The sequence below is a fragment of the Zootoca vivipara genome, chromosome 15 (assembly GCF_963506605.1).
Source record: "Zootoca vivipara chromosome 15, rZooViv1.1, whole genome shotgun sequence".
Lineage (NCBI taxonomy): Eukaryota > Metazoa > Chordata > Lepidosauria > Squamata > Lacertidae > Zootoca > Zootoca vivipara.
This window is the reverse complement of record NC_083290.1, coordinates 17807880-17826082: the sequence shown is the minus strand read 5'-3', so window position 1 is coordinate 17826082 and position 18203 is coordinate 17807880. Positions and strand designations below refer to the sequence as shown.

The 18203-nt window shown below is 41.1% G+C and overlaps 1 protein-coding gene across 8 annotated transcripts in view; it reads left to right on the top strand.

Annotated features, from left to right (window-relative positions):
- ARHGAP32 (Rho GTPase activating protein 32) overlaps window positions 1-18203 on the top strand; it is a 217028-nt gene that overhangs the window by 157789 nt on the left and 41036 nt on the right. For 4 of the 8 annotated variants that reach the window (XM_060268467.1, XM_035139369.2, XM_035139370.2 and 1 more), the window contains 2 exons: window positions 2917-2967; window positions 5339-5413. The exons of 3 other annotated variants lie outside the window; for them this stretch is intronic. In XM_060268467.1, the coding sequence (XP_060124450.1) occupies window positions 2917-2967; window positions 5339-5413 (126 nt within the window). Of the gene's footprint in view, window positions 1-2916; window positions 2968-5338; window positions 5414-9610; window positions 11989-18203 lie in introns of those variants that run through there. One more of the 8 variants, XM_035139368.2, reaches the window with a different exon arrangement.

Below are 18203 nucleotides of genomic sequence, written 5' to 3'. Positions count from 1 at the left end.
AGGTGGAAATAGTACCGGTAGTAGTAGTAATATTGAAAAAAACAAACTGTAGAAGGTACAGAGGTCATAGTTTATTCCTGTCATAAAACCCCTGGAAAGAAATGTTCAGGTGTCCTTCTGTGCTCTCCCCCCTCCCCAGTATTGCAGGCAGGACTGCAAATCTAGTTAATCTTGCTGACAGTGCCAAATTTATTCCTCATAGGAAGTGCCTGTCATGCTTTCTATCTGTATAGCTCTAAAGTGGTAAGGGAAATACAAATACTGCTCTTTTAATGCAACTTGCATTGCTTGCCTGAACAGTATGTGTTCCTTTATGATGTATAATTCCATTACTAGTGGTGTGGGAAATAAGGATGGGGAAGGCATTTCTGTTCTTCTCATCTTGCCCAGTCTGTAGTTTTGTGCAAATAGGTGTCGTCTTTTTTCTTAATCTCTTCTATTCCTTTCCCATATTTATTTTGTCTTTCGTAGCACATATTATCCGCTTTGTATGAACGTTCTACATGTGAATTCTTATTAACACCAAGCATGTTGCTCATCTCATTCTACGTCTGCCTTGTGTGTTGTCTGGGGAGTGTTTTTAATATGACTGATTTTAGAATGTTCCTTGATTATCTTTGTATAGTTGAGGGATTCTAATAATAGCATATTAACAAAGTCACAAGGTGCACCTTGGAGTTCCTTGTACAGAAAAGGAGAGATTCCTTCAACCTTTTTCAAACTTTTTGTACATTCCATGTTGATGTGATAATACTTGAATAAAGTATTGATTCAAATTAATCCTTGCAGTGCATAGTTAAATGCTAATACCTCATTGCACCTGATAAAGTAGCATTTTGTCTACCAGAGGTAATGAATTTGGTATTTTTATGTGTATTTGTTCATATATGTGTTTGTGTGTTGGTATTAATTTATACAAATTAAAATTGGTTTGCCAAGGTTGCTTATAGAGATTCCCCCCCCCCCCAAGATGGTTGGACTTGATAGCTACTTGGAATCATGACATAACCTAGCTTTTCTGCTGTAATTAGATGGTTGTCCTCAGCTCCCTATATGGCATTACCATACAAATGCGCCCCCCCCCCCATGTACTGGTTAAAAAGTTAAATCCTAGGCACGAACAGCTGCACATGAATGGCTGGCTGACATATGCAGCAATTTCAAGCTGCCCCCATGAAGCAAATAGTTGAATCAGTCCATAAACAAATATTTTAATTCAGCTGACTGCTACTGTTGTGTTGTCATTGGGAAAGGTTGGGGGTGCAAGGCACTGGGCTAGAACTACGGTAAGAACTCTGGTTTCCTTCCTGGCTCAATATGACCACCTGTCACTACATAATCCTACATTTATATTTTCATTCCTGAAAACCAGCAGACATGTGTATGCATTTCTTTCTGATAGACAAAAGGAAGCAGGGTGGGGAAATTTAAAGTGTACTTGATACAAACAAACATGGTAGTCTCTCTTGCAGGGTGTTTTGTACTGTCAGCTCCTGAAAAACCTCTGTCATCTCATAGGTTTTCTTTAGCCTGTCCCTCTGTATGATTTTAGTTCTAAAAGAAGCTCCTGTGAAATCCTTGAGGCCACTTCCCCCTCAAATGTTAGGAGTATTACGCTGAAGTGAATTCGGATGCTAGACAGTTCATGTGAGGGTTTAAATGGACAATGTCATGGTGGTTAAATGTGCTCTAAGATGCAATAAAATTCAGTAGGCTATTATTTCTGGATTAGGAATTGTTACTAACATACATCTGAAATAGAATGTCTAAATTCTGTGTGTGTTTAATTTATTTTAAAATATATCTTTTTTACTGGACTCTTTAAGAGTAATTTAAATCATCATAAAGCAATATTGCAATATAAACCCATTATGGATTAATTAAAAACACGAACCTATTGAAGCACCACTTTTGTAACCTCTGTAGGAATGTAAACACTTTAACACAGTGACTGTGTGCAGGTGGTCCAGAAGGATGCTGTAGTTAAGGGTATAGAGAAATGCAGAGGGGTATGGGGTAATAATGAGCTGTAGGATAATCAAGAGGGTCTCCCCCACCACCTTTTGATGAAGACCATCAACCAGAAGGGAGACCAAGGCAGTTCTAATCCTGATACCCCACCTGGAAGCCAGATCAAAACCAAGTTGATTTGTTTCATCCAGGGGCTCTTGGAACCATACAACCACTGTCAGATGCACCACTTTCTCCAGGAAAGGGAGGTTTTGTGTAGGTTTGTAATTCAAAAAATTCATTGATCTGTCATGCCCAATTCGTGGTTGCTCAAACCATGTGGCAATTGTGGCAAACTAAGTGGCAATTTTCACTTTCATTGTGCTTTCCCCCTCCATTTGGCAATGTCTCCAGAAAGAAATGCAGAAACAGAAATAAATAAAAGCATCTGTGTTGGCTTCAGTTTCACTAAATCTGGTTTGGTGGGGAAAACTCAAGTGGGCAGATGGCTGAACTTGTTTATAAATGCAATGAAATTTTTTGAATGTTTAGCATTGAGTGTTTTTTGTGTGGAAATGTTGCATTTGAAGTTGATGGAATGATCATCATCACATCCCTTAAATTCTTTTGTTTAGAAGCCCAGGATATACATCTGTTTTGTTGATTCACTCCCAATTTAGTGCTGTACCATATAAAGTCCCATTGATTTCAGAAAAGATTTGGACAACTGTGGCATTTTAAGTGCCTCACTCTTATTTATTTTCTTTATTAATTAAATTTCTACACCAACCTTCATCTGTGGATCTCAGGGCAGTTTACAATATGGCAACACAAAGGTCCTCCTGAGGGGATTACAAAGGAAAGATTGTGTGCGGGCCCCTCCAGTCTTTTAAAATGAAAATGTCCTGTTTTTATAATGGCTGTTCGTTTTAATAATTAATTTTCTTTTGAATTGTACTTTCTCAGTCTCCCCTGCCCATGGAGCTCGTCCAGCGTCCTGGAGCTACTTCCCCCCTTGTACGTTTCCATTTATTTCATTTTTCTCTATCTCATCGCCTTTAGTATTATTCAGCTGAATCGTTAACTGTTTGGGAGATGTGCAGAGACATCAGAGTGGGATTTATTGCTTTTATTTTTCCACAGAATGCCTTTAAAATTTTGAAGTGTAAAATAAATGCGGGTTGGAGTGTGAAGGACAGGAATAGTAACAACAATCACTCTTCTTTTTCTCCAAATTCTCAGAATAAAACTCAGATTGTTAGGGTACTCAGCTGTAATCTCATTTGGAGTCCATGCAATCAGTATCTGTGAAATTATATCCCAGAATCAGAGATTCAGGATCTCAAAAGGGTTTGCTTTCAAAAATTGCTATATTGTCATATACATTTTCCAAAGGATTTTTTTAAAAAATTAGGCTCCATCTCTAAACTATGTAATAGTTTAATGCCAGGTTTTTCAAACAGCTGTTTTTGGACTACAACTCCCATCATCCCTAGCTAGCAGGACCAGTGGTCAGGGATGATGCGAAACAGCTGGAGACTCAAATTTTGGAAACCCTAGTTTAGTGTATTCTGCAATAAGAATTTTGTTTTTGTTTCACAATCTTCATAATGGAGAGTGAAAGCATCTGCCTCAGTCTCTTTCCCTGTAGTAATGTTTGATTGCAGTGGAGAGGCAGTAGTGGTCGAGAATTGCACAGACATATTTCAAGGACTTTTCACAGTGTAACTTCTGCCACCATGAAGGAATTGATTTCATCATAATACATTTTTGTTAAATGCTTTAGAAAAACAGTCTTACAATATTTATAATAATTACTTTCATCAGAGGCTGTAGCGGAAGACCATAGTCTTGTCCTAGACTGTGGTCTAGGATCCTGTCAGCAGGCCAGATCCTGACCTCCATCAACTTCTGGAGGCCATTTTAACTCCACCCACCTGTCAAACGCCTATGTTCTGATGAAGCCCTTCCTTTTGCCTGTGCAATTTGAAATTAAACCACATGGGCAAAAAGACTGGGCTTTTCAAACACAGCCAATCTTTTGCAATGGCAGAAATCACAAAAGACAGGTTGGCAATGTGCTCATGTTTTCTGCAGAACTATGGAGTAGGAGAGCCCTTTTCTTCTGCCACTATTGGCAATTCTAACAGAGTTGCACTGCAAGAGGGTGGATCTGTGCTGTGGTATTGAGGTTAAAGTGTGTGCATACATGCACATTCCCTTTCAGTGGCTGGCCTCATCAGTGATAGGGGATATGAACTAGCTCTTCATCAAACTGAACATGTCAGTATGGACTTTCTTGAAATCTCTTAGTTGTGGTGACAGAGGGGAAGACATGGGCTATTTCTCTATGACATGTAGCTCAATTGCATTATTGGGGGGGGGGGGAGAGCTTTTAATCAGGTGTGAGGGACCTTTAATCTTCCAGATGTTGTTCAGCTATAATGCCCACCATATCTGGTAATTGACCAAGGCTGCAGGGGCTGATGGGAGTTTTAGTTCAGCAATATCTGAGGGGCCTCAACCTCCACCCTATATTACTTCCTTCTTCGGTGTCAATAGATAACTGCCTATCAGTTACTCAGTCAAATGTGAAAAATCATTTTTGTAAGTTACTTTGTTAAAAGGAAGTGTCCAGGAGGTAAATTATAGTACTTCTGCACAACAATTTAAACATTGTGGTTTCCCTTATTTTTGGCAACCAAAGATCCTAGATCTGTGACTAGGATCACAATTGTTGGATTGGTGTGTGGTTGCCACACTGTGACTCCACAGCATTGGGTATGCACAAATATATTAGTGCGCTAAAGTGGATATACTCCACCACAACTCTGGTTGGGTGGATTAGTTAGGGTTGTAGCTGTACTTTTAAAACATGTATTAAAGTTTGGTTCCCCATATTATTATTAGTGAAATTTTGCCAGAAGCTCCATGGAAATCATGAATGCCCTGGCAGGCCTTACATGATTATCCACCATGTCATGCAGAACACTCATTCTCTGTAACATATTCTTAGATCCTTTTGGCCATGGGAATTGATGCATCTGAATTCATCTGTTGTGGGTGCACTTCTTACATCTAAGCAATAAAAAGGCCATGAACATTTCCCCGTAAAGGAAAGTCCTGCCAGATTATGATCAGTCAGATTGATGACTTGGTGGCATTTACTGTAGTAGTAAGTTCTGACCAAGGGTCACATTTCTGTTTTACATGCATATATGTAGAAACAATTCAAACCAATTTTATTCTGGAGCTTAAAATAGGCAGCAGAGATTTGAAGCTATTCTATGCTATTACTATCTTGCAAATTAAGTTGCTATTGACCAGCATGTTAAAATTTATTTTTTTGTCCTTTCTTGCCTCATCCCACCCCCCAAACCACATGCAGATTTGGAGATGGATAGTGTAAAGCCAGGTTCAGCATGTGTTTCAGAGCCTCTGAACTATTCCCAGCTGAGCTCAGGTAGAGCATGTCGCAGTCAACTGTAGACTCTTAAGTGTATTAACCCTGAGTCTAACATTGTCTGTTCTAGCAATAATACCTATTAATGGATATAGATTTGGTGTTAGAAGATAGACTATAGTTCTAGTTATGTCTGAACACTTGTTATCTAAAAGTTGGGGAAAGAGCCTAACATCCAGGTGATGGTGTAATATTTCTCTTGGCAGGTGCCATGGAAATCAGTCAATTCACTAACCATTTTCCGCATGCCCCCCCCCAATGGATTCATAGGCTCTATGAATCCTGCAAATTTGGGTGTCTCTGTGTGTTTGTGAACATTGAATTATACTTAGCTGCTGTTTCCTTGAGGTGTGGTTATAAATAAGTGTGCGTGCGTGCGTGCGTGTAAAATGTGGTGTATAACATTTTTAAGATATACATACACACAAATACAAATGTGTATGAACACATACCAAAGCAGATATGTTGCCTGCCACTGGAAACTTTGGCTCAGGATTGAGAAGACAGAGGGAGGGGAAAGAAGAAAGAAGAAATATTGTTGAAACTCTGTAGTTTAGCAGCAGCTCAAATGACCATATTATGTACACAGCTGCAAAGCTATAAGTAGAAACTGCTGTTGCTATAGTTGTCTTGACTACATTGCAAGAATCTCCAAAGAATAAGATGTATTGGAATAAAATTATGCAAAACACAGTTATATGACTAATCTTTGCTATATTAAAATAGCTTTTTAGAGCCATTCATTTAGACACTTTTTAGTGCAGCTCATACTGTTTGTTTATAATTTGGGAAGATACAGGGTAGCAGTAGGAATACGAAGCCTTGTATTTATTTTGATATATTCTGCTTGTAAGATAACAGCCTAATTAATCAGAGTCCTATTTAAGGGCTAAAGTGAAATTAGAAGTTACCTTCTAACTGCCAGAATCAATTTCTCTGATTTGACCTTAAAGATGTCCTTGTTGGGATCTACTCACCCCCTTCTCTCCACTTTGCTTTGGATCAAAGCAACATACTAGGCTATTGTGCAGGAACCCCAAAGTGGTATCCAACAGCTTCCCTCAGTACAAGCTGTTCACCCCAAAGAGCAGAAGTAAGCTCTGTCCACATGATGCTCTGTGGAAAGGAGTGGGAGATGTTGGCCTAAAACAGCAGCAAGCAAGAGAGATGAAGCAGTTAACTCAGCCTTCCCCAAGCTAGTGCCCTCTAGATGTTTCGGATTTCAACCGCCATCAGCTCCATGGGCTGGCTGAGGCTGGTGGGAGTTGTAGTCTAAAAGATCTGAACACTAGGTTGCAGAGGGTGATTTTAACTCATCACAACTAACAGTAAAATTCATTTTTTACCAGGACAACCTTTTACCTAAGTAAGTAAAACAGAGAGTTGGTGGCTGAGAGAGTAAATGAGAGTGATTCTACTTTATTACTATTTTCATTAATAAATACTTCTTGATTTGTATAGTGCTTTACAATTTGGTTACAATTTTGGTCTGGTTCATCATTGTTGCAAAGCTCTGGCAAGGTCAATAGATGGAGAACTGAGGTTGAGAGAGAGAGAGTGATTTAGTCAATACAGACACCCTTGGTGAGCATGGAACTGGACCTGGTTCCCGGTACTATGTTTTAAAATAATGCTGAGCTATACTGAGGGCCTTCTAGCAGTTCCCTCATTGTAAGGTTACAGGGAACCAGGCAGAGGGCCTTCTCGGTAGTGGCGCCTGCCCTGTGGAATACCCTCCCATCAGATGTCAAGGAAATAAATAACTACCTGGCTTTTAGAAAACATCTGATGGCAGCCCCGTTTAGGGTAGTTTTTAATGTTTGATGTATTTATCGTGTTTTTAATATTCTATTGGGAGCCATCCAGAGTGGCTGGGGAAACCCAGCCAGATAGGTGGGGTATAAATAATAATAATAATAATAATAATAATAATAATAATAATAATAATAATAATAATATATTCTAACACTGTTATCTTAGACACTTTTAGGCATTATACCAGGGGACCCCAAACTACGGCCCGGGGGCCGGATGCGGCCCAATTGGCCTGCCAATCCGGCCCGTGACGACCCCCACCGCCCGCTCTTACGGCGCACGGCGCGGCAGCGCTCTTCCGGGTCGGGAAAAAAGCGCCGAAAATCCTTTGTGCGCATGCGTATGGGCCTCTCCCGACCCGGAAGAGGTCATTTCTGTTGCACTTCCAGGTCAGGGGAGGCCCATACGCATGCGCACAACGGATTTTCGGCGCTTTTCCCACCCTGGAAGCACGCCGCCGCGCCAGTAAGCGGCCGTGCGCATGTGCACGGGTGCGCGCTCCCCCGCCCTCTGGCCCGCCGCGCGATCGGCGCGGTGGGAACCGGCCCAAACGCCGGTAAGTCTGGGGACCCCTGCATTATACTATGTGTTTAGTCATTACACTACAATGTATGTGATCTGTAAAATCCAAACTGATTATTTTTAAACAAAGCAAAAATATAGTTACAGCTCAACTTTTTACACACAACCTCTAATTACTGGTGGACATATTTCTTTAGGCAATTAAATTGTCACACCTTGCAGGCGTTCATTTAGGCCTCTTTTCCCCTGCATTGCCTGAAGTGCTGATATCATCCTCTTTTTTCACATTTGCTCATTAATTACTTTAACATTAGTGCTTTGAAGATATAGTCTAAGCTAAGGTATTTAACAGGTAACAGACGATAGGCTTCATTACCTTCATAATTGGCACAACTAAGAGAGTCTGTGTATATAACAGGATTTCTGCCCTTGGTGCTGAACTCTGGAGCCAGTGTTGAACTTCAGGATGTTAACTGTGCGGTCAAAACAATATTCCTTTTCCAACTACTCACCCCAGGTGAGCAAATAGTTAATTGTGTAGCCCTAAACTATCACAATCACAGAATAGAAGTCATATAATCCCAGTCTCCACGCAAATCCATTCTGCAATCCCCACAATTGCCAAAAGATTGTTTTAACCCTGAAAAGGAGACCCAGTGTGGTGATAGACCAAGAAAGAGACCAAGGCACATAGACTGGGCAAAACTGTGTTGACGTCCCTGTTCAGTCCCAGCGCTTATTGGCTAATTGTGAGTCAGCCACTGCCTATCAGTGTAACTTCTCACACAGAGAGACTCATCATAAGAAAAACCATGGCTTGTAAATGGTCCAAGAAAATTAAGTTGTAACAAAACATTGTAAATATTTAAGTTTCAAAACTGTAATTCTTCTGATCCTCTTCAATCTCAGATCTATTTAAGGCATGGAGGGGGTGAGAAGGAAGGCTTTCAATGTTTGAATTAATTACACAAATGGTCAACATGTTTCCAAGCTGTCAACATAAAATGGTGCCAAATCAAATTAAGTATGGTACACAGTCAATTTGTATGCACCATACATTCATATAAATTAACATGACAGCAACAAATGAGGTTCTAAATGCAAAAACCTACAGTCCCATAATGTAAAAAGTGTGTGTGTGTGTGTGTATAATGGTGGACCAAGGCTGGGTTAATATGAGGCAGACTGAAATATATGTTTCTCGGGTGCACAGAAGACCACCATTCTGCAAATAATGTGCACAAATAGTCTTTGTTTATAGCAATATATTTTTCACATTTACAGATCTGAACTTTTTCTCATTTGGTGGATGGGTGTTTGTTTTATCCAGAATGATAATTGCTGTTCTTGAAATCTGTTATTTTTCCATGTAATCTCATTTATTAAAAGTGTATAATGACACAGCAATCTTAAATGGGGTGGTGGTAGAAGTAAAATAGTAGATTGAAACCAATTGGGCAAGGGGAATTAACACAAATTTCAAGCTGGTGCTAAAGGAACAAAATGTCTTTGGATTCTGAGGATCCAAGGTTGGCTCTGCACTGCCTGCACACACACACACACACACACACACACACACACACACTCACACTCACACTCACACTCCAATCATGCCTCCTTTCAGGGTTCCTGCTGAACCACAGAGTTGAAAATTGGCTAACGGGGAAAGCTTTAGTAGTCTGTCCTTCAGTCATTCAATGCTACAGGGGTACACTTAGAAATAGCACTGAGAAATAGAATTACATGTCTGGAAGCAGTTGGAGAATGGATGGTAGGTAACAGATTGAGGTTGAATCCTGAATAGACAGAAGTACTGTTTTTTGGGGGGGACAGAGGGCGGGTGGGTATGGAGGACTCCCTGGTCCTAAATGGGGTAACAGTGCCTCTGAAGGACCAGGTGCACAGCCTGGGAGTCATTTTGGACTCACAGCTGTCCAAAGGCGCAGGTCAATTCTGTGTCCAGGGCAGCTGTCTACCAGCTCCATCTGGTACGCAGGCTGAGACCCTACCTGCCTGCAGACTGTCTCGCCAGAGTGGTGCATGCACTGGTTATCTCCCGCTTGGACTACTGCAATGCGCTCTGTGTGGGGCTACATTGAAGGTGACCCGGAAACTACAACTAATCCAGAATGCGGTAGCTAGACTGGTGACTGGGAGTGGCCGTCAAGACCACATAACACCGATCCTGAAAGACCTACACTGCCTCCCAGTACGTTTCCGGGCACAATTCAAAGTGTTGGTGCTGACCTTTAAAGCCCTAAATGGCCTCAGCCCAGTATACCTGAAGGAGTGTCTCCACCCCTAACGTTCTGCCCGGACACTGAGGTCCAGCACTGAGGGCCTTCTGGCAGTTCCCTCACTGCGAGAAGTGAAGCTACAGGGAACTAGGCAGAGGGCCTTCTTGGTAGGGGCACCCACCCTGTGGAATACCCTCCCACCAGATGTCAGAGAAATAAATATCTGACTTTTAGAAGATACCTGAAGGCAGCCCTGTTTAGGGAAGCTTCTAATATTTGATGAATTATTGTATTTTAATATTTTGCTAGAGTGGCTGGGGAAACCCAGCAAGATGCGTGGCGTATAAATAATAAATTACTATTATTACAATTATTACATGTAGCATTTAGTTTGGCTTTGAGCTTCACAGCTGAGGAGGGATTTGAACCCAGGTCTCACTGTTTCAGCCTTTGCCAACCTGATGTGCTGATTGGACTTGTACTCCAAAACATCTATAGTGCACCAGGTTGGCAAAGACTGTTCTATCTAGTACACAAGACATTTTCATTAACTTTGTGGAATTGAATTTGCATAGTGGTTGCATACATGGTAGGCTGCAGACTTGCAAGTGGCATGCTACCTAACTTTAAGAAATGCCTACATAGGCTGAGGCGAAAACAGCATTGCCTATGACTGGGTTATTTATATACAGTAAATGGTCATTAGAAGCTGATAGAGTTTAAGCAAAACAGATCATTCTTGTTAAATATATCCAAATTCTTATTCCACACAATAGTAGATCTATTTCACACTTAATGAAATGAAGTTCATATTCTTTTTTAATAACATCCCTTTTAACCATCTGCAAATTTTTGTATAGCTTAACTGTTGCTGTTTTGTGTATGTGTCTGTTTTAGCAAGAGTTAACTGCCAAGCAGTATTGATGTTTACAGTGAACATGTCCAAACAGCTGGACGGCTATTTCATGGGACTCCAGGAAATTCCAGATGTCCTTTGTCTTGTGCAGAAAGGCTGTGCTAGGGTTGTTTAAATCCATTTGGAATTTATCTAGTTATATATACTAGATCTATTTATTGGCACCCCAAAAACAAGTTAACCCTACTTAAATCCATTAACCTTGATCAATTTTCCAAGTAGCTTAAACAGAGCAGTATTAAGATACGAAAATCACTTGTGGATTAAAAAAAATCCTTTTACTGCTCAGAGAGAGGGGAGGGGGGGAGGGAGAGAATGTCACATCTGTGGCATTATACAGAAATGAGGGGGATGTCCAGAATCTTGAGAAACTTGCATTTGAAAGTAGCAAAGCAATTCCGTCTGTTTTGCTGCACTCCCTCCCCCACAAAGCTATATGGATAGAAATTATTTCACTCCAACTCCCTAGTGTGGTCGATGCATTTGAGCTGCCATATGTGGTTGAGTCATCCTCTTTAATTGTCTCCTCCCCCTTCCTGTTGATTCATTTGGTTTATTGCTGGGCTAGGAATGTTGTCCAGTTCACAGGTTATTACTCCACGTTGAGCTTTCCAAGGAAGAAAAAGATGTGTAACAGTACAAGAGATCCTCAGCTTCTTCGGGTCTGAGAGTCACCTGAGCAGAGGAATGGTTCTGTGGGGTGGAGCTAGACTTGTGTAGCTTGTTTCACAAGGGTGAGATCTTTGGGAGGAGCTTCCTCCTCAATTGTAGGCAGAGCCGGAGAGAGTCACAGGGAGGTGCTGAGCTCACCTCTAGATGCATTGGTAGCTAGGAGGGGCAGCCAGAGACTCTGAACTGGAGGAGGAAAGGAAATCGAGCTGAAGAAAAATATTGCTCCTTGTGAGTGTTTTCAGTGAAGAAATTCCTCCATACCGACTGACCTTTCAGTCTGCCTGCTATAATCCTCTGAAGCTGGAATGCTATGCTGAGCTGATTAGAGAATTCCACTACACAGAGATAGTCTAGCCTTGCCAGGTAGTGGGGCTGATCTTTTCATTCCTGGCCTGCAACAGTGGAGGAAAAAGGTAAGGCTGTACCTCTGGTTTGCCTTGTTTCTTCTGTTTTCATGAATATGGGGGTACATCTGTACATTTTCTTCATTCACTTAGTGTCTTTAGCCAACGTGGATGTAGTGCAATGTTTGAGGCATTTGTCTTAACACCGGCACAAATTTGAAGTATCCCTCTCCTCTGATAAACAGTTACAGGATACTTGGGGAGAGGTTATTTCCTAATTTGCTCCAGGGGTACAATCAAGTGTGCCAACCTGATTTGGTCAGCCAAGCTTCAGGAACTACAGAAGAATGAAGTAGTTTGTTTTATGGGCAGCAGCTGTTTCAACATACTGATCCAAATCTCCCCCCCCCCCCCCCGTTACATGGGTGGGTGGGAGTAAAAACCTGTTACTCAAGACTAGTGAATGACACTTTGTCGTGTGGGACCATAAATGTTGTATCTAGACAAACTAGTTTTCTTGTTGTTTGACAAGAAGTTGGGGTTGTTGGATCTGTGCCCTGGAGCCGTTTGCCTGACTTTGAGGCTTTCTCTATGACTCGATAAAACCTTTTTAACAATTTCTTTTTCATGACCTGTATTAATTATAGAGATTGTGATAATTGTTCTCCTTTCAAAAATGTCTGGCCTTGGGTCTGTGTTAAGCATGTGCTCTTATTAATTCCATAGCGGTAAAACAAAGCTTTCTTAGAGTAGACATGAGCTCATAGCAAACCACTAGAGAAGCAATGGATACCGGAAACTGCTTTAGCAGGCATATAAAGTGTGTTTAAAGGCTTAGGGTGAAAACCCACAAAAGGGGAAACTTTACCACTTCATTCTCCCACGCTTTCCTTGATTTGTCTCCATTATGGGGAATTCAGAAATCTCCGATCAGGGGCTTCCTTTCTCCAGTTGAGTCAGCGTTTTTAATCAGTTACTGCCTGAACACAGGGGAATGCTTGAATATCAAATCACTATGTTGCAGATCAGTAGCATTTCCCTGTGAAATGTAGATTAAAAGGAGATCAATCATCATTGAATGGAAGCAATCCTATAGCCACTTAGTCCAAGGGTTTATATTTCAGCTGATTCAGCAATGAAGTCCTTTACACATCACATCCTCTTCTTAGGTAGCTAGAGGGCAAAAACTATCATGTAGCTTTGACATAATTCTGTATTTTGGACCCACCTGTTGGCCCCACCCATGACTGTGGGGCCAACAAGTGGGGGAAAGCCATCTTTTTCACCCTGCTGCACTGTCTACAGGCTAGCAAGCCAGCTCACCTCCAAGGCTCTTCCAGCTTCTACTGTTTGAGGGCAAAACTAATATCTTTGGCCAGTTGGTGCTTTTAAAACCAATTTATTTGTAATTGTGTCTGGGTCTGATAAAAGTGCCCACAGGTGAGTAGAACCTTAAATGTAAATTTACCAGACCATTATAAGACCCCTGCCAGGCCTAATTTGGCCTGAGCTCTGGAGGGTCCCCATGCCTGTTTTAGGGAACCATGAAACTGGATTGGTTGTCAAAAGTCATAGTTTAGACAAAACTATGCAACTGAAGTGAGTATTCATGTGGGGATGGAAAGAAGAAGAACATGAACCCCAAGGTTCATGCCTGTAGCACTTAAATCATAGTTTAGCACAGTCTTCTCCAGCTTGCTGCCCTCAAGATGTTTAGTCCCAACCTACATGGCCAGTGAAGGAGTCCAGGTTGCAGAAGGCAAGGTTTAGCATTACCTGTGAAACAGTCTTGCAGGGCTGTTTTGCTCTCTATGTCCTTTTTCCATTGTTGTTCCAGCTATCCTTTTGCCCCTGCCCTTGCTTTCTGCTTTGGGGAGCCAAGTAAATTACATGAAGAAAACTTATGTGAAAATGCAGTACATTTTGTTCCTTTGGTGGCAAATTCATTTCTTAGGCACAGACCTGCTTATGCCTCCATACAAGCAAGAACAGACAATTTTATAATATTGAGGTTGCCATGGAAATACGCCACACACACGTTTTATTTAGCATGCTGATCAAATTTAATTAACGGCAGAGGAACCGGTACACCCTCAGTCTCCAATTGCAGTTTCTTAAGACCAAATCCCACTCCATTTCCCAAGCCATTTTGTAGGAAGCCCTGTCCAGAACAGATCCCTGCTGGCAGTTCTCTCCTGCCCAGTTTGTGCAGACTTAGAATTCTAACATTTTTCATGGGGATTCTTCTGTGGTGTTGGAATTGGTTGTAGGGTGCACAGTAATAATAAAGATGATATAGGGAAGTGCTGCTCATCACAATAATGAACTTCTGGAATTCAGTTTCACAAGGTTTGGTAATGGCATTAAACCGAGGAAAGTTTTTAGATTAAGATTTGATAGCTTCAGGGAGGTAGCTATTATTTCAAACAAGTAAATGCAAGCTCCAGGTTCAGTGTCGGTATACCTCTAAATGTTGACTGCTGAGGATAAAGAGTTGGGGAGGGTTGTTTCCTATATAACCTGGTTTGTTTGCTCCTTCTAAACCAGGGTGGTCTAACCTCTCAGACCGAGTTGGCTGCAAAAGTACTTCAACACAGAACCCGCAGGCCACTCACCGAATTAAATTTCCATAGCATAAATTAAAGTGTTTGCAATATAGTTAATATTACTTAATATATATATCACAATTAATAGATTTAATATATTTAGTTAAGAAATTGAGGTAGCTCAGTTGGTTAGAGCACAATACTGATAATGTCAAGGTTGCAGGTTCAATCTCTGATATCCCAGCTGCATATTCCTGCACTGCGGAGGGTTGGACTAGATGATCCTCAGGGTTATTTCCAATTTTCTAGTTTTATGATTTATTGAACAATATTTAGGCACAAACACATGTATGCATTTTTCTTAATAACACAGACATTGAGTCCCTGTCAGGATAAAAATGCAGGGTATAGAGGAAGAAGAAGAATAATTTTAGAACTATGTACATCACCTTGGGCTCCTTCGAGGAAACAGTGTGATATAAATGCAATTAATAAATTTCAAATAAAACATAATCAAAACCTAGGGAGAGCCCAACACATTCCAAAGGCACTTGGGGGGTGGCACTTGAGTTTAGCTGCAAAGCACACTGGGAGTTATAGTTCTAGCTCCCTGATGAGATTCCTGTGGGGCTGCCGATAGCTGCCAAGGCAAATGTCTTTCATTCCCCACACCTTGCACTGTGACCGCTGACATGCAGCAGTTTCCAGCTGCACATCAAACATACATGGGATTCACCTCTGTCACCTCAGCCACCACCATGGTGCCCAACACCGACAATAAAGAAAAACTAATGATAAGCACCAAAGCCTCACCATGACCTTGAATTCAAGTCATCATGCTCTTGTTGAGAGTTAGCCCCCGCTCCTCAGACCTTAGCCAATTGCAGCTTGCCTCTGCTTATATGGGGGCCATCCTCTCTTTGCACCTATTGGCTGTCAGCCTGGCACCAACCAAATGAGAGACAGGGTTTCCTCTACAGCACTGCCCCCACACAGCCAATGTTATGCTTTTCACTTGGATTTGTAGAAGGAGCATAGAGATAAAATGGAAGCGAATGGCTGTTGCCACTAGTGATGCTCTTCTGGTACTTAGCAGGGCCACCAAAAAGGACCACTCTGTTCTAAGCATGAACAGGTAAGGAAACATCAGGAAAAAGGAATAAAGTGCTGTCTGAATGCAGACCTCAGATTCAATAGTTTTGTATCAGAACCCAACCTAATGTGGTGTAGTGGCCACGGTTTTTAGCCTGTGACCCAGGTTCAAACCTCACCTCAGCCCTGAAGCTCACTGAGCCCGTATCTCTCATCCTTGTTTACCTCACAGGCTGGACATGAGGATAAAGAAAACTGCCCACACCTTCAGCTTTGTGGAAGATGGGATATAAATGTACTAAAGTAGAGTCTTAACTCAGATAATTTAAATTCAAAAAGTTTCATGCAACTATGCTTAGTGAATTGGTTTATATTGCTCTTGAAGATGATTCTACACTTGATTTGTATTTAATTCATTGAATTAACTAATTAGTTTATTTAATAAAAAAATCAAGCTGTTTCATTTGACAGATGTTTTCTTCCCTCTGCTTATGGCTGGCTGATTGTATAAATGACCTCAAGAGAGGGTTTTAAAAAAAACATTTAAGAGAGAAGTAGAGCCTCTTCTTAAAGATACTTGCCCTTTTACTGTAATACCTCCTGGCACACTTTGCCTGCCAATCTATATATTGATTGGCTCTCTGTTTTAGCTCAGTGCTCATTTGTAATGGAAATGACTTCATTGTTGATCCAAGGCTCCAAACAGCTTTTTCTGAGCAACTGAGACATTAAGTGGCATGCTTGCTAGGGCATGTTTCATTAAATACTGATGTAATCTTCCTGGGATAGCTCAGTCAGTAGAGCATAAGACTCTTAATCTCAACTTTGTGGGTTCGAGCCCCACGTTGGACAAAAGATTCCTGGATTGCAGGGGGTTGGACTAGATGACCCTCATGGTCTCTTCCAATTCTACAAGTCTATGATTCTATTCCCAAAGTACAATTGATAGTAGAACAACACTGCTTTACTGATAGATGAAGCATTCAGGTCTTCTTAATCAGATACTAGAGATCCGGTGCAGGTGGAATGTTAGATTATCAAGCTACAAAATAACACAGCAAGAAGGCGTAATTAAACTTGATTATAACATGTAGAAGAAAACTGCTACTAGGATAAGAGAGACTAGGACTTGATTACTCCACTGCTTCTGCAGTGGGATGGACATAGAACTCTAATGAGTATTAGGAAATACCTGTTATGTACTTAAATTCAGTTTACAGTCATGCTCCCTGAAACACCTTTCTGAATAACTCTTCGGTACTTTTGTTTGGCTCTTTTGCATCACCTCAAAATCCGCCCCTTTTAAAGTGCTGCCATATATTAATAGTATCTTGCTTTGAAGTGATACCGTTTTTATATTTTAAAAAATATTGAAATAGAAATCTTGTGTATTTGACACCGTGGCCTTGTTTGCACAACACAACAATGGCTTCTCAAGACTGCAGAGGTCATCTTGCTCCACCCCGGTCTTTTTTGCTCCTGCACCACACTGCACTAATCCAGGGTTTGGCCTAGCATCATATCTGAACCTGGGCATATATGGTTAAGTTCTTGAGCTGTAGCCAAGACCAAACCTTTTAACAGGGTGATATTACTAGCAGTAATATTCATACAAGTCAGTATGAACTTGGGCCTATACAGTGGTACCTCGGGTTACAAACGCTTAAGGTTACAAACTCCGCTAACCCAGAAATAGAACCTCAGTTTAAGAACTTTGCTTCAGGATGAGAACAGAAATTGTGTTCCGGCGGCGCAGCAGCAGCAGGAGGCCCCATTAGCTAAAGTGGTACCTCGGGTTAAGAACAGTTTCAGGTTAAGAACGGACCTCCAGAACGAATTAAGTTCTTAACCAGAGGTACCACTGTACCTGCTTTGTTCCCTCTAGCTTAAACTATGGCAGTATTACCGGTATACCTTTAACTCAACAGCAGTCAAGTTGCTGTACCCATCGGGCCACAAGAGAATTGGATGTAGCTCACAATTTCTTCTTGCTGCTGCTTCTATAAAAAAAGGACTGTTAACTGGCAAGAAGGCTAACCAGAGTTGCCAAGCTCCTATCAGAACTCCTTGATGTTAGCGACTTGGACCAAAAATGGTTGAAGGGCCCAGTATTGTTTATGTTTGTTGCTGTGTTGTGTATTTTTGTGCTTTTATATTGTAAACTGCCCTGTGATACTCAGATAAAGGGCAGCATAAATAAAATAACATAATTAAAATAAATAATAATAAATAATAACTCCCAAGTCTACTGTATTAATATGTGACTGCATAATTATATTTTTATCAAACAGACACATTAAGATGGGTCAAAGAAAACTCTGTTGTGAAATAAGTTGTCATGTAAACAAACATTTCTCCTCTGCGCTCCATTTATTTAGTTTCCTGCCACTTGCCCAGAGTTGCAATCATGTGAGTAAATCATGAGTAAGCTGCAGGTCTACTGTATCTCAACACATGTGACTCATGACTGAAACTGCACATGCCTATCAATACAAAGCTGGGCATCTGACAGAGGGAAAAGATTTAAAATGCATTACATGACTAATCCTGTTCAGCATTGACAGACATGTGTAGCTTCAGTCATGATTGACACATGCTGTGTAGAATTATAAGGACACAGATTCTGTGTATGGTGTAAATTATCTG